Source organism: Pholcus phalangioides, unplaced genomic scaffold (genome assembly GCF_987345545.1).
Source record: "Pholcus phalangioides strain wild (caught in Gottingen) unplaced genomic scaffold, Ppha-v1.0 ptg000015l_1, whole genome shotgun sequence".
NCBI classification, from domain to species: Eukaryota; Metazoa; Arthropoda; class Arachnida; order Araneae; family Pholcidae; genus Pholcus; species Pholcus phalangioides.
Genome location: NW_028301608.1, coordinates 63,053,322 through 63,081,233, shown reverse-complemented (window position 1 = coordinate 63,081,233; position 27,912 = coordinate 63,053,322). Strand labels below are relative to the sequence as shown.

Here is a 27,912-nt window from a genome sequence, read left to right as displayed (position 1 = left end):
TTACGTTTTTCGCACCCATTTCATTTAAATCCCGGAGATTGGCATGTCTGAATTGTGCGATTTTGTTTTTCTTTCCCTCCAATCACAATAGCTTTCACCGATCACTCAGTTTTTCCAGATTCCGTTGTTTGAAATTCAACAATATAAAATTTATGATACATACTTGTAAAAAATGATCTGGTTCGTGGTCGGTGTTTTTCTTGCAATTGCATCAGTTCTTGCAGGTATTGGTTTCCTGATTAGAGCTCTATCGTATGATCCGCCTCCGTTGCGTATTATTTTTCTCACGTTGAAACGAGATTTGAGGTGAGTACAATTGTAAAATATATAACTGACGTGTAGGTGAACACTGTTGAACCTTGACCATATTAAAAATTGAAATAGTTTTCACAGTATTGCTTTCCAGCTGATGTTATTATCTATGAATTCTCCTAATAAATCGTACCTAGTGCTCAATCATATCAAGCATCATGAAAAAAGTTACTATCATTTTTCACAATTAATAGAGCATCGTGTACCTTGAAACAAAAAACATCGTGCATCTTGGAACAATATAAACCTTGAAATTTCCTATAGGTTTACCTCGGAATACTTAACTTACACTAATTTCTCTAATGCAGTACTTATTCTTTTTTTTCTTTTAAATACAATTTATATTTTAGATTTTAGTTCTATACTTTTCCTAAAGACTCCAACTATACTCATTTCTTCTCTTCCATTCATCTTCGGATGTTTCCTAGTCAAATTTGTTGGAAAAAACATGAAGTTTACGGTGTAGGAAATGCGTTCAACAAAAACTTAAACTAAATGAATTTCCTTAGGAGAACTGAGAAAATAATTTATTGCTTATCAGTGCCAGAAATATCAAATGTTTAAGTCACGGATGTTGTAGCTTTAATGCAATCACCTAGCATCAAAGGAACTGACACAACTAAAGATTTAGAAACAATTTTCTTTTGTACAAGTATGGTAAAAAATAATTATGCATTCCATATATTAACAATCGTTTTTGTGTCATTATTTGATATCTCAATATATAAGATCCATATTTAAAAAAAAATTACATATTATATATTTTTATTTTTGTAAGTTTACCCTGTTTCAAGATTCAACAGTGCATGCTTCAAGATGCAAGACCCCCTTGTTGTACCTTGAGAATTGAGTTGAATTTTGAGAGAATCAGTTGAATTTTCTCTCTTTCCAAAATATATCTTCGCAACAGCCAGTTGTTAAAAAACCTTCGTACCTCTGATATTAACAGTAACTTTTTATAAGGACACACTGCCTTCAAAAACCCAATTAGAAAGTTGTTGCCATGTCTTCCCTGAGGCCAACAAAAAGAATTCCACGTTTCTAAGCGCAATATTCGCAGGGATATTTTTGAATTCAAGAATCGGAGAAAAGGTAGGAATGAAGTAACAGACAATAAAACATGCTGTTTTTCCCTCCATTCCAGTGAATATTGTAAGTAGAAACGCGGATTATTTTGTTAGTCTCTGGAGAGACAGGGCAACAACTCAGTAATTCGGTTTTTGACCACAATGTGACCATATATAAAATTTAGTTTTTGTTTCATAGCTATACAACCCCTTGCCATATGAATGACGTATCTGAGGTCTACGCGTTATTTGGATTCTAATTGAAAGAAGGCCTCCAAGATTAAGCATTCACCAGTAATTTGCGGCAAGGGGACTACACTATGCACCCCGCATACTAATTAATATCAAACAAATTTACAGTTGATAATTATATTCAGGTTCGAATCCTATTGGCAGCACAATAGTGGGAGGCTGAAGCTGGTTTTTGAGCCGTTTCTGAACTTCGAGATGCGAATGCGATCCGGCCTTACAATTGGAAATGTCTTTCTGCAGAGGACATGGGCAAACCTTCAACACGATACTTACATGGTCAGCAGCGGCTGCAGATCAACCAACAGCAGCGAAAACTGCGCGAAAAAATAGCTGAAAAATGTTTAGAATCTGAAGGGGGTACAAAAACTGTTGACTGTTTTACCCCACAACGATCAGGAACGAGATATCTCGTCTCAACGCAAGTTATTTTCAGATCTCCCCGTTTTCTTTAGCTTCTCTTCTCCTCACTGAGAAGCTTCATTGCAACCCTAGTAACGAAAGTTGTTTTCCCCTCCCCGTTGACTTTAGCATTTTCCCCCTTTTATTGCTTTTTTGGTATAGAGCTGCGTAAAATATTTGTTCTTCCCGCGTTACGGATATTTTTTCCCTTATTAAAAACTACGAAAGAGGAAATCTCTATTGCACTTGTTCCTTCCCCCGTCCCTATTTCAAACATATGAACAAGAAGACCAGTTTTTGAGATTACTTCAAATACAGGCCGTCTACATTTATTGCTAATAGCCTGTACGTGAAGAGGAGGCCGGATTAATTATACATAATTACATTCTATTTTTACTAAGAGAGAGGATTACCAAACTTCTTTTTTTCTGTGATTTTCGCAGATTTTGTGCATAGCACGAGACTGTATTTCTGTCAATCGTATTTGGTGGTTTTTTTTTTCCAGGGCATTTGGAAAATTACTAAGAATTTATGTGTTCCTATACTATTATTACCGTCGTAATATGACGATTTGGACATTGTTCCAGTCTCTGGTGCGAACTCATCCGAATAAAACTTGCTTTATTATGGATGACAAAGCATGGACTTATCAAGAGGTGAGTAAAAAAGCAATTTACACATCGAGTTGAGACGAAACGATTAAAGTCAAGTCGCAACAGAATCCTTTTTTTTAAGATAATTTTTGTTGCATATTTTTAATTAATATGTACATATCTGGCTATACGTGGTGATTCCATATATAATTCCCCTTTGCCGCATTTTACTGGTGCACTGTTGGCGACCTTCCAATCATAAAAGTATCCAAATAATGTGTAGTGCTCAAATACGTCATTCATGTTGAAGGGGAACGTATAGTTATTAATATATAAAAACTAACTTTTTGTACGTAACGGATAAGCTGTCCTCAAAAAAAAACAAACCCAACTAGAAAGTTGTTGCCCTGTCTCTCCTGAAGCCAACAAAAAAATTCTACATTTCTCAGCGATATTTTTGAATTCAAAAAATCGGAGATTAGTTGGGAAAGAACATTATATATATAATCTAGAAAAATAAGTTTTGCCCGTAAGTTCATGCTGTTCTTTACCAACTTTTTTCTCCGATCTTTTAATTCAAATATCTCAACAAATGTTGCATTTAGAAACGTGGATTTTTTTTTTTTTTGGTCCATGGAAAGATTGGGCAACAACTTTCAAATTGTGTTGCTGGTCACATGGTGTCCATATAAAAAGTAATTTTATTCTACAAGTTGTATTTTAATTAACTATAGAACCCCTTTACAACATGAATGATGTATCTAAGTTACAACACACGTTATTTGGATATTTTTTCTAATTGGAAGTGAGCATCTTAGGATCAACGGTTCGCCAGTGAAATTCAGCAAGGGGAATTATGGAATCACCCTGTACTCTAGACCAGTGGTGCGCACGCAGTAGGTCGCGACCCTCTGGGAGGGGAGGGGGCACGTCAATGAACTAGGGATTCTCTAAAATAAAAACTTCCAAATAAGAAATTCATTTTTGTTTTAAAATATGTCAATCTTTGGAAGTCAATATCTCGTCTGATTAAAATCGAAACAAGCGTTCCCAAAAGTGCTTTCGGGACAGCACATTTTAATGACAAAAAAATCGGAATGTTCAGAGAAACCGGGATGTAGGGGAGGGGGAGGGGAATCTCCGATTAAAAAAAAAATTTTTTTGGTCAATAGGGGGAGAGGGGGGGGGGTCACGCTTCAAAAAAGTTTTTGCACCACTGTTCTAGAGCATTAACAACTTGATATCAATAAAACAATGTCTAAAGATAAGACAGAGCAAACGTGTGCCCAATTTCAAGTTTGAACAATGTATTTGGCAGCTCGTGTCCACTTAGTGTCCTCCGTTATTGCGTATAACATTTCATTATAATAATATTTCGTTAATTTCATTCATTTATCGCACAGACAGACATGACCGCTGACCGCCCAGAGAGACCATCTTGGGATGGTTTGCGCTCTTTCCCAAAGGGATGGACGGTCTCGGAGAGCCTGATATCAGACTCGATTGTGAAGGAGGAGGGGGAAAAAAAACAACAACAAACAAACAACGACACCTATTTTACCCCAGAAAGCACCATTAACATTTCGCGAGCAGACATTTAGTGCCCCTGAGGTTTACATTCTTGCATATGAAGAAGAAAATAATAATAATAATAACAGCAACACATTTATCGCACAGCTCATTTTTCAATATAGTTATTTTATGGTGTGTATTTTATCCAAATTATGATTTGATTATGGTTCTCACATATTAGAATCGGATTTTATAGGTGGAGCACTACTCTAACCAGGTCGCTAATGCTTTTGCAAGATCCGGTTACAAGAAAGGCGACGTAGTTGCTCTTTTTATGCACAATCGCCCCGAATACGCTTGCATATACTTAGGCCTATCTAGATTAGGAGTCGTTACAGCTTTGATCAACACCAACTTGCGTTCGGAGTCACTCGCTCAATGCATCAACGCCGTTCCGGTGAGCGCCATAATTTTCGACGAAGAGCTCGCTCAAGGTATGAATATTTAGTTTTGTCGTGTTTGATCTAAAAATAAAAAAACCCGCAATTTTCTTTTTCTCGTCACGCATATACACTTCAAGCATGTATGTATACAGGGTGGACGACATGCCCTAGACACATTTAAAAAATTAATAACAAATCAACCAACTGACATAAAAAAATACGGTTTACACTAAGATACTTACCATGGCCTACAGTTTTTCGATGAATAAAAAAAATTCAAATTTCACTGATAGGTGGCACTGAAGAAACGAAAAACTCGACATAACACATAAAATGCAACACAAACAGTGCATAATTGAGGGGGGCCAGAAGCAAAAGAATGCAAGTGACAAAATTTGCTAAATTGAGTTAATTGCTTAAAGAGGTTCCTTTACACAACATCCGACTACTGGGCGGACGGACAGACCTGATTCTATGTACTAAGGCTGGTGTCTAGATGCCACTAGTTTGAACTATTGCATAGAATTTTTAATGTTACAATAACTTTTGAAGTTGATTTTCTCGAAACTCAATTTTGATCACTTGCATACCTTCAGAACAGGGTATCCGTATAGAAAGTTACTTTTTTTTTTAATTTCAATAACTATACAAGCCTCCGCAACGCATCTGAGTTCTACACGTTATTAGGATACTTTTGCTAATTGGAAATATGCCTGTAGGATCAACGGTTCGCCAGTGATTTGCGGCAAGAAAACTTAAGCTGTTCATGCGACCTGTATATAAACGCTTTCTAAAGAGTGCATTTTTTTTTTTTTTTCGTTTCTTCTCTTTGTACGTATCTTTATAGTCTTATGAACTCAGTATTTATACAAAATAAGTAATTTATTTTCTTGTACAGATTTCGTTTCTCATTTATCAATTTTTGTTCATTATGTAGTTGTCGGAGATATCCATCCGTTATTGCGGGCAAGTAATTGTGAATTATATTGCCTCGGAGAGACGAGCGGTGTTGTCGGTGGCAATGAGCATCTATTAGCTGTAAAATCTTTGGGACACGTTATGGCGAATGAATCAAAAAAATTTTCATTTCAAAATAGTTTCGAGACAGGTTTTCTTGGTAAGTGACAGACACCACTAGTGCGATGCGTAATATGATAAGGAGAAAGTTGAATTATATGCCATGAAACGATTGATCATGTACCTCCTTCGATCAATTTTATGTATTAATCATTTTTCGATTATTTTCCAAGTTAATATTTGAACTCCCCCCTTTTTTCATATTTTTGTTATTTGGTTTGCAGATAAACTCTTGTACATATACACGTCTGGCACAACCGGATTACCTAAACCTGCGGTGATGCGAAATAGCAGGTAATTTTATCTTTCTTGTGTGTCTGTTAAACTAGTGTTCTTCAACCGCTAGTCCGCGGACCGGTACAGGTCAGTGAGAATTACCAGCTGGTTCGCGAATCATTTCGACCAATTCCGTAATCATCAGCCATAATGTAAATTACAATTCCTAAATAGAATACCGTAACACGAGGAAACTTTCTGTGCGCCGTTTTTGAGATTTTATCCTGAAAGGCTCATGCTAGGCATAGCACGTATATAAAGGATTTTTGAAATTGGTGTTGACATATATTAAGACAATTTGAAAACAGGTCTATTGCCATAAAAAACACCACTACAATTTTTTTTTTTTAATTTTCATGTATGTTTATAAAATTGGTGCAAAGTAGCCCAAAGGAGCAGGTTACTTTGCATCACCTTATATAATGATTATTTCTTTCTAAGCAAGACAATATCTTGGAGCGCTCTCGACCCATTCAAAATGTATAATAGTATTACGGGGAAACTAACAGGAAATTGATTTTTTTAGTCTTGCATGAAAAAAATGATCGAAATTCTCAAAAGTGAAATTCACCTCAACATGGGAAAAAAGCCACTGATATGAATGAAACTTTTCGTATTATTTCATCAAAAAACAAAAGACACAAATGCAGTTATTAATATCAATTGCGTGAGCTGAATTAAGCATAAAAAGAAGTAAAAATGTATTTTGAGGTTGTTCTTTAAACTTGAGGTTTTGCAAAAGTCGAGCGGTAATGCCATTCGACTTTTCTGATGATTTCTTTTGCTCACATCGTGAATAATTGCTATTCTCTTCTACTTAAAAAATCGGCCTAACCCTCCTTTTATACTCAAAATAAAATTCGTTGTTCTACAGGAAATTATTAAATAGCGTCTTAGACATATTAATATTCCACCCAATTTCTCGGAAAATTATCTACACTTTTTTTTAAATCCTAGAACACTAAATAAAAAAGCTGATAAAACTGCATGTTAACTGCCTATACCTCTACGTCTGTGAGACGTAGTTAGTATTCTAGGTTTAAACGAGGATCTTACTTTTTCTATAAAAGATACCCTTTTGCCACGTCATTTCGCTGAATCGAGCTTAGCGGAAAACTCAACCACGTATTGAATTGTTCGAGAAGTTCTTGGGAATAATATTAGCCAAAAAGATATGCAAATAAGGTAAAACGCGCGAGTAAAGGAGATTGGCAGGCATTATAGTTTTTCTCATTTGCAACTTAATGATAAGAGGGGGAAAAATTCCTTTTCATAAACAAAGCATTGCGAATTTTCAAATGAGTTTTCAAGATATCTTTTCCATTTATTCGTCGTCTTCGATAAAAAAAATCGCAAGGTTCTGACTGTTAGTACTTAAATACTTAATTAATAATTGTGTGTATTTTAATTTCCGTGAAAATAGAGCATGCGTCACCAAAATATGCATAGATGTTTGTTAGAGAAATTCCAATTTTCATCGCATGTTTTTCGCTCATAACACATGCGGAGTTTTCAATCAATTTTTACGAAGCTTAAAGAAAGTTTGACACTATACAATGAGACATACCGTAAAGAAAATTAAAATGTGGTAATTCAGTAATGAGATGTGAGCGTTTATCAAGTAAAAGATTTTCAATTACGCTTGGGCAGAAAATACAAATTTTATTTTTCCCAATTTGGTTGACAGATATAAAGGGTGGATCAAAGCTGAATAAAGATTCTTCAACCACTTTGGGGTGGATACTATCTACCACCCAATAACTACACACGTGATTCCTTGTGAAAAACTAATATGAAAAGTGTTTTCAGATTTTTGATTAACAATATTTATGAAGTTATGACGCGCTAAAAATTGGTGTCCTGAACTTTCGAATCCTGCCAATTTCACCGAACGTGACCAAACAAATAACTTGAAGTTTTTAAGCTGATAGCAATGCTACAACCCTGATCGTAATCAAGAAAGCTAAAGGTGTGCAAACCAGTTTTTCTCCCCTTCCCCCCCCCCCACCTTGTCTTTCCCTCGAAAAATTTCATCAACGGTGAAGAAAACAAAATTAGCACCATTTTTTCAAAAAAGGGAAAAACTAATTTATGTAAGAGATCTCGTTAGCTTAACGCTTTATAAGTCTGGTGATAAATATGTTAATATAGTGCGGCGAAGGTAACACGTAAACGTAATAACAAGGTTAACATCACTCACGAAGAGGAAAAAGCGCCTTTCGTGAAAGAAATTAACTGCATTAGGCTTCTAACGGGGTTAAATTTTTCAGTTCATTTACAATTTTCGGCAACCCGCATTATGGAAAAACTCTTTTTTCGTTGAGTGTTTAGCTCGTAACTGACCATTAGAATACTGACACGTCACAAAATTTCACAATGTTATAACTCCCTTAATATTCGTGCGATCCTAAAATCAAAAGTACTTTTCTGTATCAGTTTTTCACAAGCAATCGCGTGTGTGATTATTGGGCGGTCGACAGTATCCATGCCGTGAAGTGCTACTTGCATAAAAATTCCGTGAAAGTTCAGAAAGATACCGGCGATACAGTGGGCGAAAATTCCAGTTACTTGCTGAAAATAGCTGAACGGTAATGCATGACCCCCAGTGGCATGCGGTTGGTTCTGGTGATCAACGTTGCATCTGGTGGAATATAGATGGAAGCACTGAGAAAAATCAGACACAACACTAGATACGCATTCGGCCTGTTAGGTACACACCCACTTATACTTCTGGCACAACTCACTCGGTAGTGAATTGCCCATAGATGGTGATAGACCTGAGTTGTGCTCGGTTTGAGGGGAAAAAGATTCCGACCGTGCTGTGATGGCCCGTTGGTAGGGCCACACTTCTTTCGCTATCAGCTCGATCACAGTTCACGCATTTCGCATCGCGCTGACAATTTACAGCCTTATGTTCCACCTCACCGCAGTTTTTACACACCTCTGGTCGTCTGCACTGCCGCGCAAGGTGACCGAACTGCAATCACTTGAAGCACAGTAAAGGCTTGAGGAACTCCTTCACCACACATTGATACCAACCTACATAAACTGTGCCTCTCTACACGAACACTCCAAAGGAGTGCGGGTCGACTCGTAAGACTCAGTTGGTGCTACTAGCACCTTTGGCGAATCACGGGATCTACTGCAAACAGGAGAGCTCTCCAAGGTCGTCTTTGTCACGGTTCCCAGGAGCTCCTCTTCACTTAAGCTTTTTTTTTTCAAGTCGAGCACAACTCAGGTCTATCGCCATGGACAATTTACTACCTAGTGAGTTGTGCCGGAAGTGTGAGTATGTGAACCTAACAGTCTGAGTGCGTATCTAGTGTTGTGTATGATTTCTAGTGCTGCCATCTATAAAGTGAATGAAAGCTACTTTCCTGCCCCCCCTCGGTCTGCTTTCTCGATGATCACCGCACCTCGCTTGGTCTGCCAGTGGTCCTTCACTTTTATCTTGGCTTTCTCCAGGTCATAAATCCTAATTAGCAAACCACTCAGGTCCGAACCACGGAGAGATTGGGGCACGCTCCCTACTTGTGTATAGCTCAAAGTGAGTTTCCAACTTTTAACATTTTACCCAACAAAAATGTTTGCCTGAGCAAAATTAGCTTACGTGTTTAGCTTACTTTGCGCAAAATTAAGAAAATTTGGAAACTTGAAACTGCACGCTCGTGGTGGAGTGTCACGAGTCCAAACGAGTGTCACGTGCCCGCTGTTTATCTCTTACTTAAACGGTAAGCTCTGTAGTTGCCCCGTCCCATCCCGAAGGATATACAGCATAATCGGACGTCGCAAACATAATCCATCCCAACACAAGAGGAATTGGGCTGGGACGACTTGCTCCAGTGTTATTTTATTTGTTAATGTTCTTAATCCCAAAACTGTACTAATCCTATAACTAATGGCTAACCCCAAACAATCTCCCAACTTGATCGCTCGAGAATCGCCCCCTCTCCTATCTAAACTAAACTTATTATGAAAGGTTCTCAGTGTTACAATACCTTATTATATTAGTAACACACACAAAATACTGGGTTAATATATTATTAAACAAACATATATATATATACATTATATACAATTTTGTCAGTCCATCCTGCCCGACATCTGTCTTTTATTCATCGTAATTGATGCTTGCCTTCAGTCTTCTCAATTCTTTTCCATAGACACTGCAGTCTCAGGAATTACTCCTATGTCCTGTGGGAATCTTCGTGCTCTTAGCCACGTTGTGCGCATGACAATTGCTGCATTCAACTGCAGCTTTACACTCTCTTTACTTGTGGTCCTCAGCTCCGCAAGCTCTGCACAACTCCTTGTTACACCGCTTAGCCTGATGTCCGTATCTCCAGCACCGAAAGCACTGGAGTGGTCGGTCGGACGTAGTCTTTAATGTTACATTGTTACCAACCGATGTTCACCGCTCCTCTTGAAATTAGAGTCTTGTATGTTCCTCTTTGTCCTCTTCTGGCACGTGAAGTGAACTTTGTCACTACTTTAATCCTGTTTGATTCCACTTCTGTGATGTTCTTAATGAGTTCACATAACCCTGTCTCGCGTACATCCATCGCCACGTCGTGTACGATGAATCTTGGGTCACTTTTCCTTGTTTCTCCTACTCTAAATCTCAGTCCAAGTTCTGGGTCTAGTTCAAAGTCTTCTTTGATCTTCTTGATATCTTCAGCTTGTTCCATTTCTACCAGTACTCCTCCTTTTTTGGTCTCCCAGAAATCGAGTACTTTTACGCCAGCATTAGCAGGGTCATAAACTTTCTTTAGCTCTTCTGCTAAATTGCCCGTTTCCAAATTCAAAATTCAGAATTCTCCTGGTCTTAGGCTTAGGTTTTTACTTGCCCTCTTCTCTGATACCGTCTCTTTGTGATTCTTGTACTACTTGCACTTCATTTGTGTCTTGCCGTCGCAGTCTTTCACATGCGGCCAACATGCAGTCATAGATTACCTCTTCTGCAACCCGAATTTCTTCACCGTGTATTGCATTTTTACTCCTATCATCTGATCTTTTCAGTTCCTCAACAAGTCGCAAGATCAACTCATGATTATACTTAGTTTTCACCAAGTCAATGTGATCCAGACTTGCCCCTTAGGCTATCAATTCGACCATTTCCTCGTGGAACGATTGATTGAGCGACCTCTCTAAGACTTCTGTATTTTTTCGTCTCATCTCCAACTCCTGGCGATAGGATTCAGCCTCATTCGTTTTACATTCCAGTTCAAGAAGGATTTCTTCGCAGGTTCTATCCCTTTTTTGGATAAGAGCCAGCATAGCCTCATTCCCTTTCTCGCTCTCTGCCTTCTTCTCCATGAGGGTTGCGATTCTAATGTCGCAGTCCTTAACTTCTTGACACTTGTCCTCGAGCTATTTCTTTAGCTCCTCCAGCTGATGCTGAAGTCGCTTCTGACTTTCATTTAGCATCGCTGCTGAAGAGCTCTTTCTAGTCCTATTTTCTTGTATCTGCTTGGTCAGATAACTTTTGTCTCGCCGCAACGTCTCAATCTCATCAGCTTGTGTCACTGAGATTTTCGCCACCTCTTTCAGCTCTACTAAGACTTCTTTCAGCTTAGCATAGAGATCATCCTTCCGCTCGTTTAATAGCGTTTGGGCCTACGCTTCCTCTTCGCAGCTGGGCAGAGCTGCTTTCACTCGAAGCCATTCTTGAAACTTAGTTTCGTCAGACGAATGGTAATTCTGACTGCAGCCACTCACCTCCATTGGCTGGTCCAAAGGACACCCGGCACCGAACCACGAGGAGGTGGAGGTGAGTTCCCTACCGGTGAATAGACAAAATGGAATTCAAACTCTAATATACAAAGAGTAAACCACTAGTTAACTCACTCTAGTTAAAATTCGCTAAATTCACGCGTCTTGCTAGTAGCCTATTCACATTGGCTCTCGGTACCTGAACGGTAAGAGATAAATAGCGATATTTCGATTATTTTCTGTCATTTGATTATTTCGGATTACTATTATTTTTTAATCGCCATTTTTCACACTTGGCCCTAACATTTCTTCCACCACTGCATATGTTTTTCTTTCTGTGTGTGAATCAAAATTCTCACATTTTTTAATTTTTCCTCGGTGAAGATATTTGATGGTATGTATGTTTATGAAGATATTTATGGTAGAAGGGAGAGACCAGATCTGTTACAACGTTCTTCCTATGTACCACTCATCTGGAGGAGTACTGTTCATCGCCGCAAGTTTGTGTTGTGGAAATACTACAGTGATAAAAAAGAAGTTTTCTGCATCAAAATATTGGGAAGATGCGGTGAAATATAAAGTGACAGTAAGTAATGTGAATGTTGTTCAAGAACTAGTTTATAGTTTTTTTTTTATATAATGCATGTTGTTTCCCTTCATTAAACTTTATTCACGCACATCCGTCTCGGCTCGTTGCAGTCACGACACTCCCACCTCGTCACTAACGCTTAGAAATTCCAAGTTTTTATTCTTACCACATTATCAAATAATCAGACTCAGGCTACTGTGACGTTGTAAAGTGTACCTCCTGCTGTTACGTTTGGCAACTTATCGCCAAACACCAGCGTCTATCAACGATTTCGCTATTATTTTGTCATTACGTCTTATTTGCTCACACGATAATATTACAATGATATAATTTAACAATACTATAATAATGTATAACGATCATAATAATAATGATATATATTATATAATAATAATAATTATATTCACATGCAATAAACACAGTGGCTTGCCGAAACACAAGTTCTATGTTTGGATTTCTAATGAATCTATTACCATTATGAACCAATAACAAAGGAATGGGTCGGCACTCCCCATGATTGGGGCCCCTCCCCACTGATTCATAAGGCATGGTATGAATCAATAAATGATAGCAGGGCCCAGCTTCGCTGGGCGCTCGCTTCGCGAGCCGTTATTATTGTCAACTTGATGCAACTGAACCACATTTGGATTAAATCAGAAAAAAATGAAAACATTTTTTAGTGATTCAATAAACGATAACTTATTATACGGAGGTGGCCTCCATTCCCCTGTATCGCCACGTTCGCTGTTTGGGAACAACCCCCCACCCATTCCCGTGCATCTGACAATTTGTGGTGAATTATAATATAATCAATCATATTTATCCTGTGTGCAACGGTTAAAAGAAAAAAAAATTAAATGTAATAAAAATTAAATTTTTTTCAAACGAAGATATTAGGGGAAAAAAATTGGACGGGTTCGAATGGACTCGGAACTCACAACCTTCGTTGCAAGCGTCCCGTGAACTTCCCACTGTACCAATGGTGGTTGCCGAGCTGAAGTTGAATTTAGTATATCCATTATTAAATGTCGCCAGGAAATATGGTGGCGCCAAATGGATCAAAAGTTGCGGTAGCCTCGCTATCTGCTGTGACGTTTCTATGACCTCACAGTTGCTTCACTCTGATTGGCTGGCAATGTGGAGATCTCAGAATTTCTAAGCGCTACACAACTCGTCTCAGCGGGGAAAAAAATGTTCTTGTTGAGTGGCCCTCAGACATTGTGAGTTCTTTATACTTTTGCACATTACCAGCTAATCAGAGTCAAGCAAATGTGACGTCATAGAAACGTCACAGTGAATCGCAAGGCTACCGCAACTTTTGATTCATTTGGCGTCACCATATTTCCTGGCGACATTTAAATAATGGGTATACACTAAATTCTACTATAGGCCGGCAATCACGATTAGTACAGTGGAAAGCTCACGGGACACACAAAACGAAAGTTGTGAGTCCCCTTCGAACCCATCCAATTTTTTTTTTTCCTTTTTACCATCTTAGTTTGAAAAATTAAATTTCTTATTACATTTTTAATTTCTTTTAACCGTTGCACAGGATAAATGTGATTTATTATAATTCACCTCGAATTGTCAGATGCACGGAAATGGGGGGGGGGGGGGTTGTTCTCAAACCGCGAACGTAGCGAGACGGGAATGGGGGCTGCCGCCGTATAATAAGTTATCGTTTATTGAATCACTAAAAAATGCTTTCATTTTTTTCTGATTTAATCCAAATGTGATTCAGTTGCATCAAGTTGACAATAATAACGGCTCGCGAAACTGGGCCCTGCTATCATTTATTGATTCATAGGGTGCCCACCCATTCCTTATTGATTCATAATGAAAATAGATTCATTGGGAAACGAAACATAGAACTTGCGTTGCGGTAAGCCGCTGTATTTATTGCATGTCAATATCATTATATAACATTATTATTATGGTTGTATATTATAGCATTATTAGATTATATGTCATTGTAATGTTATCGTGCGGGCAACGAGACATGATGGCAAAATAAAAGCGAAATCGTTAATAGATGCTGGTGTTTGGCGTAAGTTGCCAAACGTAACAGCAGAAGGTACACTTTGCACATACGATGATGTTTCCATGACGTCACAGTAGCATTAATTTCAAGTAAAAAAAGTGTTTTTTTTATCATTTTTCTCACTTCCATGCTACCCCTCCTATCGTAATCTCCTCGTATTCTGATTGGCTGATAATGTGCTAAGTATAAAGAGTTCGCAGTTTCTAAGCGCTAGTTCTTGTTCAGTGATCAAGTGAATGTAGCAGTGTCGATTGAGCAGATAAGTGAGCATAGGAATGCATGAGTGAGCAAGAGAGCATAGGAGTGAGCGATTGCGCAAATCAGTTAACAAATTAGTGCTCACTTGCTTACTGACTTGCTCATAATCCCACTCACTAGCTATAGTCGTTGAACTATTGGTAAATTGCGTGGCGGTTACTGGAATCTGACCGGCACTGAACTGATGTGTGTGAATAACTCGCACAATAACGGGTCGGATTCATTGGCGTCTGAACAAAGATGGTGCGACTACTGCACCGATGTGTGTGAACAGACCTTTACTCGTATGTCTTAACGATATTTTCAATCATTTTCCCAGATTGGCACGTACATTGGTGAACTCTGCCGATTTCTTTTGCACCAGCCAGAAAATCCATTCGAGAAAACACACAACATTCGCTTGATGACTGGTAGTGGATTAAGAAATCAGGTATGGGAAGAATTTCAAGAGAGATTTCGTATCCCTAAAATCATCGAGTTTTATGGATCAACCGAAGGGACTGCTGTATTGGGTGAGAGGTCGTGCAACTTTCATATCCAATCATAGTTATATTCATAAACTGTAAATTTCAATAAAACTTGAAGTTGATATTTTCTTTTCGTTACAAATGTGGAACAGTGAATGATACTGGAAAAGCCGGAGCGATTGGCTTCATCCCTCGTACTATATCTCGATTGGCTTCTTCACATATAATAAAGGTGGACGAAGTAACAGAGCAACCAGTTCGGAGAGAGGATGGATTATGTACCTTATGTAAACCAGGTAATCAGAGTTTATATAAGGACGTGATTTCTTCGATTTTTTATGGTTTATGTTCAGTGTATTGCGTTGTTGCCAGTATCTGACATCGTGTTTTCTTACAGGCTCAAAAATCTATTGCAGTAGACGCCACTTATTATAATCTCTGAAAATGTTATCATTCAGATATTGTAATCACATTCACCAACGGACCAATATTATAACATAAGAAAAAATTGAAGTATTTTCTGAGGCTTTCATGGAAAAACCTCAGACAATACTTCAACGCGTATTATTTATAGTTAACGGGCTTTCGGTTTATGTTATCTTTTTTTTTTGGTCGAAAGATTTTTAATGCTCATTTTGAAGCTAAAGTTGAGACCAGAGACTCATTTTTCCCCCAGAAGTTATCGTCATTAACCTGCAAGACTATGTAAGCGGTCAGATGGTTTTCCCTGTCAACCCTTTTTATAGTCAGTTCACAACGTCCTATTCGGGCGCATGTAGTAGCCGCTAAATCCCTATACGCGTAAGGCTACTTTTGAAATGGCCCATCTATAGTGGAGGCAAATATAATATCATAAAAGGAAGCTGATTCCTTCAATAATTCTTGGTCAGTTTCTTTCAGCAGACCAGAGATTCACGGTTACTCTGCCAAAAGACATTCTCAGGGGATCTATGAAAATATACCGTTCATTAAAAAAATTATCGTAATTCGTAAAATACACATCAGACAGACAGTTCCATTAAAACTCCTTATGGTTTGAATAAAATAAAAAAAAGTTGGGATTTCCACATTGAGGGGTTAGTGCACCAACCTCTCGTTGAGTATGAAAAACGAGACTGCCGTACGGAATCGGCAATAAATTGTAGGTCCCAGTCTAATTAGCCCTCGTGTGCAGAAAATGACCGTGTTGCGACAAAAATAATCAAATGACCAAGCACAGATAATTGGAAAGAAAAGTGACATTCCTCTGTGAGAAATGTGACCAGTATTTTGTAACCAGTTATACCCCCACGTCCCATTAGACGAAGTGGATGCATCGTAATTATATTCACGTCTGGATCTCCTTTGGATATACTGGTTATTGTTATCAGAAACCCCGCGCCCTGACGTGATTACATTCGGCGGCGGCCTTTTCACTTTTAATAAAAACATAACAAAAAAAAACCTTTTTTTACTGAATGCCAGATAGTAAAAAGGTTTCTGTAAATGTAAACTTTTAAACTCAACATGTTTTTTTTTAGGCACATTAAAATAGAAAAAAAAGTATCGTTAAAAATGAAAGTAAAGGAACATAATAAAATGAACAGGGAAACTAATATTTCATGTTTACTTGGATTTTATTAATTTCTGTACTGATTGAATTTTTCAGGAGAGCCGGGAATTATTGTTGGAAAAGATAAAGGAGATCACCCGATGCTTAAATTTGATGGTTATGCCTCTAAAGAGGAAACGGAAAAGAAAATTGCCAGGGACTGTTTCAGACGAGGTGATAGGGTTTATATCTCAGGTACGAATACATAAAATCAAAAGTAGGGACGTTTACACATATTGGGAACGATTTTTCACATTGCCATTCAGTTATTGAGTATTCTCATTTCTCTTCGGAGACAGCAAATATACAGAGTGAACGTGACGTTTGTTTTATCAAACGAACAGGGGTGATAGACGAGCCCAAGTTGAACATGAAACACCCTATCATGCTGTCTTATCACGAACCGTTTTCGAGTAATGGTGGAAAATCGATTATGGAAAAAAATGCAAGTTTAAAAACAACCCTAATTCATGAAGTTTCTGAAAGACCTACATGCAAACTAAGCACAAATTTAGAAAAAAACAGAAAAAGTCCAATAAGGTGACATCATTTTCATCGTAATATCTGGATTCAATAGCGAGCTGCAAGCTCTGAAAGATTGGCAAAGTTAAAAATTGAATTGTGTCAAAATTTTTGATCACCAATTCCGCAACAACCCTTATGGCTAGACCGGTCAAATTTACCAAAAACCTTTCCATTTTACCAGCTTTCTAAAGAGCCTACAATAAATCATATCGGTGTTCTCGTTCACGAGAGATTTAGCCTTTTGTTCCCAATACATCACTCAAATCAGCGTTTGTTGAAGTGGATATTTGACAAAAATTTGGAATTGGCAGTTACAGAATTTTTGGCGACATTCTGATTTTGCAGAAAAAATCCTATAAGGTAACACGGCCTCAAAATAATTAATGCGTAAGTCTTTCAAAACCTACCCCACCATCGCCACAGTGGTGGTCGGCTGAAGTTGGTTTTCTGTGATTCCCAACTTCAAGGTGCAAATGCGAGTTGATCTTGCCTTTAAAACAGTCTCGCCACAGAGCGACAGAACTACAAGCATTACAAATGTAATTCAATCATAACACATCACTCACTTCACTTCTGAAATATAGATGACAGCACTGAAAACACACAACACTACATACGCACTCAGACTGTTAGGTACACACACAGTTACACTTTCAGCACAACTCACTAGGTAGTAAATCACCCATAAATGGTGATAGACCTGAGTTGTGCTCGGTTTGAAAGAAAGGAAGAAAGATCTTTCAAAAACTTCACAAATCTGTGCTTTTTTCTGACTTGACGTATTTGTTTTCCATAATCGATTATTCACCATAACTCGAAAACGGTTCGTGATACGACAGGGTTGGTAGGGTGTTTCATGTTCCACTTGGGCTCGTCTATCACCCCTTTTTGTTTGATAGAACAGGTAACGTTCACCCTGTGTGATTTTCAAGTCACAGCTTCCTAGGCCAGCTCGAGACCAAAATTCTCACTCGTGTCGATTCAGCGCCACTCTGAAGTACAAGCAGTCTTCTGTAAAACGACCTCGATATTCCCAACAGATGGAATGTATCAAAAATGGCAATTTCCTCTGTTATTCATTCCCCATCCGATACATTGATACTTTGACTTTATAATAAACAATTTTTTTTTTAATTTTGCTGCAGCTATTTTTTTCCTTTATCACTAATATGACAACTCCCTTTATATGGCGTCCCATACGGGCGTATGTGTCGTATAGCCCTAGAACCGCCTCTACAGTTTCTATCGTATGCCAACTCACAGTACAAACTGGATTTTCAGTCAGTAGCAGATTTTTATAATCAATCGCGTAGTAACAAATAGTGTTATTTCCGGATTTCTTTCTTAGTTCACTTTCAACATATTAAACTCATTCTTTCGGGTGCAGATTCGGTCACAAATATTTTTAGTTTCCCCCCCCCCGCAATTTAAAATCAAATTTGTTCCAATATGTGTAAACAACCAAAAATATGTTTTTAAGGGTATCTGTTTTTTTCCCCTCTCATTAGAAACCAAAGAATTAGAAAACTTAATACAAAGTAACCGCGGGCTACTTTCGGACCTGGAACTCTTTTGGCCCAAAACAGTTAATTGATAAACTAACTTACTCTTTGATTACTGTAGAAAAAACTCCGGAACTAGGTTTTTGCTTAGTAACTCTACTAAGCAAGGCAACTGATGGCATCAGGTAGTTCACGAATGGCCGAATAGGCAGCAGTAGTAGCGTCTTGTCTGCTGTGATTGCACATGGTTTTTTCATCTCTCAAAACTTTCAACTGTGGAGGTTGTAATCCAGCTTTGCCTTGTTAGGTAGTGGCCTAATTAGAAACACAATTTCATGCTTTCTACTGTAGTATATCCAATTAAAATTTTGTTTAATCTTTCTTTCTTTTTTAAAAAACATTAATGTAAAAAAAATCAAGCTCTGGCAACTTCAAAAATACGTCCTACTTGGCCTAACATTTTGATGGGTCAAAGAAGGTCGTGCTTTTCCAACCCCTTGATAATTTGTTTGTGAGTGTATTTAAAAACGTCATTATGCATTGAAAATCATATTTACTTGTTGAATGCCTACACCTATTTCAAGTTTTTGTTTCTAGACTGGGAAGATAAAAGCGTTAGCCTGGAAGTCGAAGTTATGCGGGATACAGCAATGACCGCCTTCAAAACTACTTAGATGCAATTAGATCGGTTCAAATAAACCAAAAGCAAGTTGCAGATAACTTTAAAATACCTCGAAGCACCACTAGAAGCAGTTAGAAATGCATTTTCTAGCAAACCCAGTCATCCCAAGGCGTCAAGCTACTCACGTGTGATGTTTGGTAAAATGTGTGATCATGGGTTCCTAATAATTAGGCCTCCAAAGCCTGTTAAGGGATAACAGATATCGAATTTTTTACTAATTCCCCAAAAAAAGGTTGAAATTTTGAAGAAAAAAAACAAGTAAATATTACTATCTTTTATGATCAATACACGTTCAACTACAAGTTTTCTTTCACAAATTGAAGTTTTATTACCACCCTTGGTTCAAGAAATACTCTACTTTTTCATTCAATAAATTTTAAGATAGGAAAAAGTGAAGGTCAAAGTTATACTCACATACAAGGGTAACATTGACCCAAAATGTTTTAATTTTTTTTTACTAGCTTAAATTTAAAAAAATATGTTTATTATTTAGCTATACATACTATAAGATAGCCTATCATATAAAAAATGGTATCAGCACTTAAAAGTAATAGTAATAATACTGTATTGGATTTATTGGAAGGTTAATTTAAAATTTTAAAAAAAAATGAGAATTTTTTTTAGAATTAGAAAATGCTGGGAAACCGCTTGATCCAGTTCTTATTTTCTCGTCACTGATTAATCATTTATTATTGCGCATAGTATTAATACACAAAAAGTTCGTCTAATTTGTTTAAAATTTATGCAGGTGATCAAGTAGTGATGGATGAAGAAGGATACGTTTACTTCTTAGATCGCATGGGGGACACTTTTCGATGGCGCGGAGAAAACGTATCAACAACAGAAGTTGAAATTATTATTAGCAAAATAATGAATTTTGCTCTGTGTGTTGTGTACGGAGTTCAAATACCTGGTAAGATGCACACTGAGCAGCCACTTTATTATGACTACCTGACAGTTTTAAGCAAATGATTTATGATGTCACACTATTTTTTTTAATTTCAGGCATGTGTAAACATATTAAACTCATTCTTTTGAGTGCAGATTCGGCCACAAATATTTTTAGGGGACAGACAAAAAATTAGCTAAAAAGTGTTTTCGATCAACCCTTTACCATAAAAAGCGACAAATGATTTGTAACTCTTTCGCTGAATATTTCCCTTACCTTGCGTAATACTTGAATGCATTTTTGTGAAAATAGTATGTATATTCACGAAGATATACACTCGAGGGAAACCTGTGAGGGAAACAAAAAATTCTCGTTTTCCTCTGCTTTTCCAACACGGACTGCGTTCATCTGAAACAAAATCATTCACGTCTAACGCCATCTGGCCAAAGCAAAGTTAATGCATGGCAACACCAATCTCTCAGATCACTTGTTTGTGTCTGAATGGGGCTAGGGGGCTTTTTGATGATAATCAATACTGAGTGTTGAAGAATTTAAAAAAAAAACAATGCTTTTGAAGTTTTCAGTGCCCAAAATATGCAAGTTTTACAAATTATGACCTCTGAAATTCACTAATAAACTTAAAACTATGTTAAAATAGACACACACACACACACATTTATGGCACGAAAATTTAAAAAAAAAGGCATTTATGGCACTTTTCCTGAACTTCCGGGCTCTAATATAATTATAATAACTGACCTTAATAGCTGCTACATTATTTCTCTGCCCTGGAATCGGCATCATTGCAGAATTGACATCTTTGAACAGACCATGTTCAAAGCCTTATTTACGGAAACAGTTGATGTAGAAAACTGTTTTCCAAATTTTGCTTATTATTCTAATGTTATAAAGGAAATGTAATTTCATTATGTATTACTATTTTTACTTTCTGATACACTTAAATGACGATAAAAGATTCAGATTTTAAATATTAGACCTTGATCTATAGGGTGAATAACATAATTGGTATCAAGTGGTACGCATTCTCGATGCACTCCAACTGAACAAAGTTGAAATGGACAGATTAAAGATTTGTTTTTTAACAACTTGGTCAATAAAAGAAAATTCTGGATTCTTGTTGAATTTTTTCAAACTAAATTTGTCCATACAAAAACCATAATTTTTTTTCCTCTAACTTTGAATAGTCCAAAACATTCATTCGAAAAAAATTCGAATTAAAAAAGAAATTTTAACATTAATATGAGTACAAAACTCAACGGAAGTTCGTAAAAATTCGAATTATCCAAGTTCGAGTTAACCAAGTTCTACAGATGTGTCTTATAGGAATTCCGACTTTCAACGCATATGTTTTTTTTTTTTTTTGCTTGTAACATGCGAAGTTTTCAATCACTTTTCATAGAATATTTTACTTTTTAAATACTTGTATGCATTTTCGTGAAAATAGAACGAACGTGGAATGGTATGTATTCCCGAAGATATACATAGATGTTTCTTATAGGAATTCTAATTTTTATCGCATGTTTTCTGCTTATTACATGCGGAGTTTTCAATAATTTTTACAAAATTTACAGAAAATTTGACACTATACATGAGGCATACTGTAAAGAAATTTAAAATGTGACAATTCAGTATTCGATGAGTTATGAGCATTTTAAGTAAATTATTTTCAATTACGCATGCGCAGGACAAGTCAATTTTAAGAGAGATTGTATTGGGAGATTTTCCACATCGCGATTATTTTATCATTTGATTATTTCGGTAATGAGCCCGCAGCAAACACGCGTCTTGCGAATGAGCGAAGACGCATGTTTGATGACATGCAAGAGAAATGCTTGAGCATAAACACACGTGTATGATGTCAAAATGAGCAAACGGAAGGAAATAATTAAATGACAGAAAATGATCGAAATATCAATTTTAGAAAATCTCTTATCATAAAGCTACATACTTTCAGCAAGTAACTTAAATTAGTGCTAACAATATCGCCGACATCTTTCTGAATTTTCCGGACATTCAACTAGAATTTTTATCTATGTTGCAAAATATATCTGGCGGTCGAATTATAAAAAATGAAATAGATATTTTCTGCGCATGCGTAAACAGAAATCATTTACTTAGAATGCTCACATCTCATCACTCTTATCATACATATATCATTTACTCTTTTCTGAAATTCGCCACTCTGTACTGAAGTCGCGATCTTCTAGAATACTGTATATAGACTACTTCACCAAACACCAACTCTGGCCATATCGTTTTACTGCAATTAGTGAGATGGGTTGGAAGTGAAGGCGCTGTCTATCGGTGGTCGCCTCGAGTTGGTTCGGGAAAATATCTTATCGATATCCTCCTCCCTTGGGTTCGAACCCGGGACCCTGACAACAACCTTCACGATGATAGACGAGCATCTTACCACCATGCCACTCGGGCACTAGAATATATAGACTGTCTAAGAGGTAGTGTTTAAGCCCCCCCCCCCAGAGGCGTACTTAGAAATGTGCTCAGGAGGCTCGTGCCCTATCCCCCAAGCCGACCAAATATTATAAAAAAAATTTAATATTTCGATAAAAAAAATTGAAATATCGAAAAAAAACCCCTTTATATAGTATAGTAACCAATTTCTGTTAATATAAATGCTTTTGAAGGGTGGCAACTCAAATTTCTGGGGAAGAAAATTTTTTGTGCCCCCCAATCCTTTTGTGCTCCCTATAAAGGTCAATGATGCAAACTTCCTACGCCCCCCCCCCCGCCCCCGTAAGTACGCCTCTGACTTTATCATGTATAAAGGAAGCATATTTTTTCTGGATATTACGCCAAGGTAAACTCGGAAAGAAAAATCACCTGGTGTGTCCCTTGGGACTGGGTCGAACCCAGACCTTCTTGCAAACCCCGCAAACATGCAAGATGGCCTGGGTTCGAGTACCGGCGGAGACCAGATGACTTTTCTTTCGGCTTAATATCCAAAAAATATCAGTTTCCTTGGTTTATTTATTTATTTTGGAGGGGAAAAAACCGTCATCTCTGTTCAGCATGTATGCTAGGTCCAAGAATAAGCACGGCGAGGAAAAAAATTCAAATGAATGAGATCTTGATGACCTTCAGAGATAAAAAATCAAATAAAATCCTTTTTTTCTCTCATTTTCATACATTTCAGGAACGGAAGGTCGAGCAGGAATGGCTACAATTCAAGCTGAAGTTATACCGGACATGAGAGCTTTCCATAAGAGACTGACCGAAGTATTACCTAATTATGCCATTCCGATATTTCTTCGGCTTCGTGCGGACCTTGAAATAACAGGCAAGTAAAAACTATTACTGCATTACAATCATATCCCGACTTATGCTACCCCGATTTTTGCGTGATTTTAATTTTTTTCTTTTTAAATGCCTGATTCTTGAATTCAGTGCATTTCGCAAGCGTCACAGGATTATATATTGCTGAGATAATCTTTTTTTTTCTATGGTGTTATAAATCAAGAAAAAATATCCCTTGATTCCATTCAATCCGAAAACCACGTGCAGGCAAACTCACCTGTTTTCTTTTCTTTTAAGTTGCGAAAACTAGAAATTAAAAATTCAGAACCGCGTTTGTACATACATAAGGTGAGGTGACAATTATTTTATGTGCGATTTTTGACGCTTTGCACGTCTTCAATAACGCCCATAAAAGCAGTGCAATTTGAAATAGATTTTTTTAATGATTTTTCTCTGGCTCTATACATGTCAGTAACTATGAAAAAAAAAGTTATTAGCTCAAAAAAATCATACATTTAAGGCAATTTCGTTCTCAAATTTTTGTAACCCACGGCTCCCTAGCGCAATTCATGGTTCATCTGTGACTCCCGGAATAGTTTGGTATTTTCTCCAGCATAAAATAATCACTTCAAAGCATAAATAGGCACTCAAATCAATAATTCCAGCTCACTTTGACGCCCTTGATAATGGTTGCCGACTCACACTTTGACTTTGAGAAACACTAATTTAAGGGTTAATTAATTTCTTAACCCTTACAGCGGCAATCCCGAGTGTATAGGGCTCTTAAAACTCTCTCAACATGGCAACCCCGAGCTCACATACCGTTGTAAGTATTCTTTTCCTGATAACATGTCCCGCCGTCCTGTCAATCAACTGCCATTGGGCGGAGTTAAATATTGTTCGAAATCTGATAACAGAAGGGGGAGAGAGAAGATTTTTTTCTTTTCCCTCCGAGAGAGAGAGGGGGGGGATAAGTATAGCATTATTTGTTAGCAGCATCAATAACAGAAAACGGTAGTTTTTTCCGTCTTCTTTAGTCAGCCTCTTTCATTTATCAGCTCACAATCGGAGAAAAAATTTTCTTCTTGAAAATAGATGGCAATTTCTAGAAGGTTTCAAGATTTACAATTTGGCAGTTATGTTGTGAATCAGAGAAATTGTAAAACTCCGGCAACAACTGCCAGAAACTGATCTCTTATTTACGCCCCTTTCAAGGGAGAAAAAATCTCTTTTTTTCGAATTCACATTACATTTGCTAAAGAATGAAATTTTATTCACAATATATCAAGGAGAGACACTTCTCTGGATATGCGCCGAGGTGAACAGTAAGTAGCGTGACAGGCCGAAGTAGAGACTGCAGTCGCCAAGATCTCGGATTGCAAGAGGACTTGGGCTCGATTTCCGCCGAAAATAACAAATACTATCTCTTTCCGAGTTCATTTCGGCATAATAGCCAGATTAGTCTCTTTCCTTGATGTATTATGGGCTGAGAAAAATCCTCCCTCTTTCTACTTTATACACGATACTTGCAAATAGCCTCCGACTTGATAACTCGTCCTCATCAAGAGAGTGGAAGTCTCCTCTCTCCATCACTGGAACTTAAAATTCGTGGGTGATCACATATTCAATTTATCCAAATAGCAGAAGAGACAGGGTGGACTCAAACCATTTTGAAATTTATTCGAATATTTCAACAGCAGCAATTTAGTATATGTGTTACTGCCAAAGCCCGAAGTGCTATCAATTCGCGAAATGGCCAGACACTTGGTGAACTGGCCGAGAATTTTGGCCAAACTCAGATTTGCAAAAATGATTCGGGCTTTGGTCTGCCGATTCACAAAGTGGCTGGAGATCCCCGACCAATGTTCGATGTGCTGATGTAAGACGGTCCGGTAGGCCCCAAATCCATTTTTTTTCATCATCTCTAATGTGTGATACATGGCTATATATAGTAGCTATATTGGATCAGCTCCGTATGACGAGAGGGGCAAAAAGAGAAATTTGAGAGAAAAACTATTTGTAAAAGGTATATACACATGGTTTTTCTGTCGAATTTTGAGAAAAAAAGTTATTACCGCATCGTGACTGCGACATGCTGGATTGCCATAGCTAACTTGGGCATAATTGTCCCCAAAAAATACGCTAAATGGCGATTTTCCTTCTGGACTTTGGCCAGAGATTTCCAGCCACTTCGAGAACTGGCTGACTAAAGCTCAAATTTCGGAAATTGACACGGCCAATTTCCGAAATTGTCCGAATTCGTGACCACTTCGTGAACTGGCCAGTTTCGAGATCTTTGAAAATAACATATGAAAGATTTCTCAGTTAAGCATTTATGGCTGGTGAATTCCTTTCATTTGGAGAGGGGGGAAAATTCAATAAGTCAGAGATGAATAAGTCATATGAAGGCTTGTTCAATTACGACTTCTTTTTGGGGAAGCGGGGATTTTGTAAGAAATATCAGTTTTATGTATAACAAAATATTCATTTTCTGTTCATCTTTATTCGCAGGCACGTTCAAGGTGAAAAAAGTAGATCTTCAGAAAGAAGGATTCGACATCAGAAAGATTCCAGATCCGATTTTCTTTCTCGATCCTTTGAAAAAAGAATATCTACCAATCGAAGAAAATCTGTTCAACGCAATAATGGAAGGAAAACTAAGATTTTGATCTAAGGGGGTGATTCGGAACTAATGGGACAAACTTTAAAGGGGGCTGAGGACACTGGAACAAGCATTTTCCGTACTGGCAAAGTACGGGCACGAGTGACGCTTTTATAGGTGCAAACACAAGAATTGCTCAAGAATTGGATCAAAACCTTTATTCACTCCATTTCTTAACAATTCTAATTTCCAATAAGTGCTCGAAGATGTTGACTGCCAATGCTAATGGATGTTCGGCATCGTAGGTGGAGAACACATCTAACATTAGCAGCTGCGACTGAATATTGGAAGATATAGCAGAGTAAATTGTCAAACATGTACAGTCGAACTCGGTTAATTCGAAGTCCAAAGTCACTGAAAAAAAAATTCAAATTATCCAATTAATCGCTCCTGGATCTGTAAAATGACTACAAATTGCAACGTAGTGATTAACATTCACATACGGCAATAACTATCAATAATTAAATTTTTATCATCAGTTACGAAACTGTTTCCTAAATTTTAATAATTTATAATTACAGTTATATAATTGATCTCAGCTGCTACATTATTCCAGTGTTCTGGAATCGGCATCACTGCAGAATTTCTTGACCATGTTCAAAGCCTGATTTACGGAAACAGTTCATAATCATCCGTTATGAAACTGCATCCCAAGTTTTGCTTATGATAGAGAGAAAAAGTTACGCTATCAAGGAAATACTTATATTTTCGTTTGTGTATTAGGGTGTGAACATAGTGCGTCCGTATTTCCGATTCTGGAAACCCGCGTCACCTCCGATTGGTTAAAAACTCGAGCTAAAAAAAGTTGAAATTCGGGGTTTTAACAATCCGAGATGATGCGGGTTTCCAAAATCAGAAATATGGATGCACTATGTTCACACCCTTACGATCTGAACTTTCCGATACTTCCCATGCTCTTAATAACGACAAAAAGATTCAGACTTTGAATGTTACGCCTTGATCGACAGGTTGAATAACATAATCGGTATCAAGTGGTACACATTCCTGATGGCATTCCAGTTGAAGCAATGTTAAAACGGGCATTAAATTATAAACAAAAAAAAAGTAGGGGAAAACAGAATTTTCAAACTCTTAGTCTTTAAGAATTTGTTGCTTAACAACTTGATCAAAAAAAGCAAAGTCTGGCCTCTTGTAGAAATTTGAGACAAAATCATGATTTTTTTTTTCCCTCCAACTTCTCGAATTATCCAAAAAAATTCGAAAAAAGTTTGAATTAAACAAGAAATTTGAATATTAGATTGGAAAACTCAAGTTCGAATTATCCAAAATTCGAATTAACCAAGTTCTTTTGTATTACTATTTTTGCCGTACCTTTGAGTATCTGTTGTACATATGGATCATTGTTTATATCGGGTTTTTTTATTTCCTACTAAAAATAATTACTTTTGTTTCATGATTTTTGTATCAAAATGCACCACTTGCATTCATTATCATGCAGAAGAAAATTGCTTTAGTGTGTAGAATCCCGCCCCCTTAAAATGTATGTATCACATGTATTTACGTTATATTTCTATGAAATCGCTGAAAACTTTTTATATCATGAAAAATACAACTAAGCTGTCATTTAATTTTTAGCCCCAAATTACAAAAAAACGTGTTTATTTACTACAATTTTTTGATCGAGTCAGTGAATGAACATTCTGTTGCTGCACAGTGGCACAACAAGGATGCCACTGCATCTGTATGATAGAAAAAGTATTCCTTCTGATTAATTACAGTATTAAAGCGTGAACGATTATTGTAAATTTTATATTGCGCCTTGCATA

General features: G+C 37.2%; 1 protein-coding gene across 1 annotated transcript; it reads left to right on the top strand.

The window, feature by feature from the left end:
* On the top strand, positions 1–27,896 carry LOC149076460 (long-chain fatty acid transport protein 4-like). Its single transcript, XM_089244028.1, has 12 exons — positions 1–306; positions 2,536–2,686; positions 4,392–4,629; positions 5,516–5,695; positions 5,880–5,949; positions 12,028–12,229; positions 14,851–15,043; positions 15,151–15,294; positions 16,647–16,784; positions 20,047–20,211; positions 23,363–23,506; positions 25,975–27,896. The coding sequence occupies exons 1-12, from the start codon at positions 173–175 to the stop codon at positions 26,130–26,132; spliced, it is 1,917 nt and encodes a 638-aa protein (XP_089100154.1). The 5' UTR covers positions 1–172; the 3' UTR covers positions 26,133–27,896.
* The last annotated feature ends 16 nt before the right edge of the window (positions 27,897–27,912 follow it).

Excerpts from the sequence above, each read along its gene's own strand:
- LOC149076460 (XM_089244028.1), top strand. The coding sequence starts at position 173 with ATGATCTGGTTCGTGGTCGGTGTTTTTCTTGCAATTGCATCAGTTCTT. Across the intron at positions 2,687-4,391 it reads AAGCATGGACTTATCAAGAG|GTGGAGCACTACTCTAACCA; the intron begins GTGAGTAAAAAA and ends CGGATTTTATAG. Across the intron at positions 4,630-5,515 it reads CGACGAAGAGCTCGCTCAAG|TTGTCGGAGATATCCATCCG; the intron begins GTATGAATATTT and ends TTCATTATGTAG.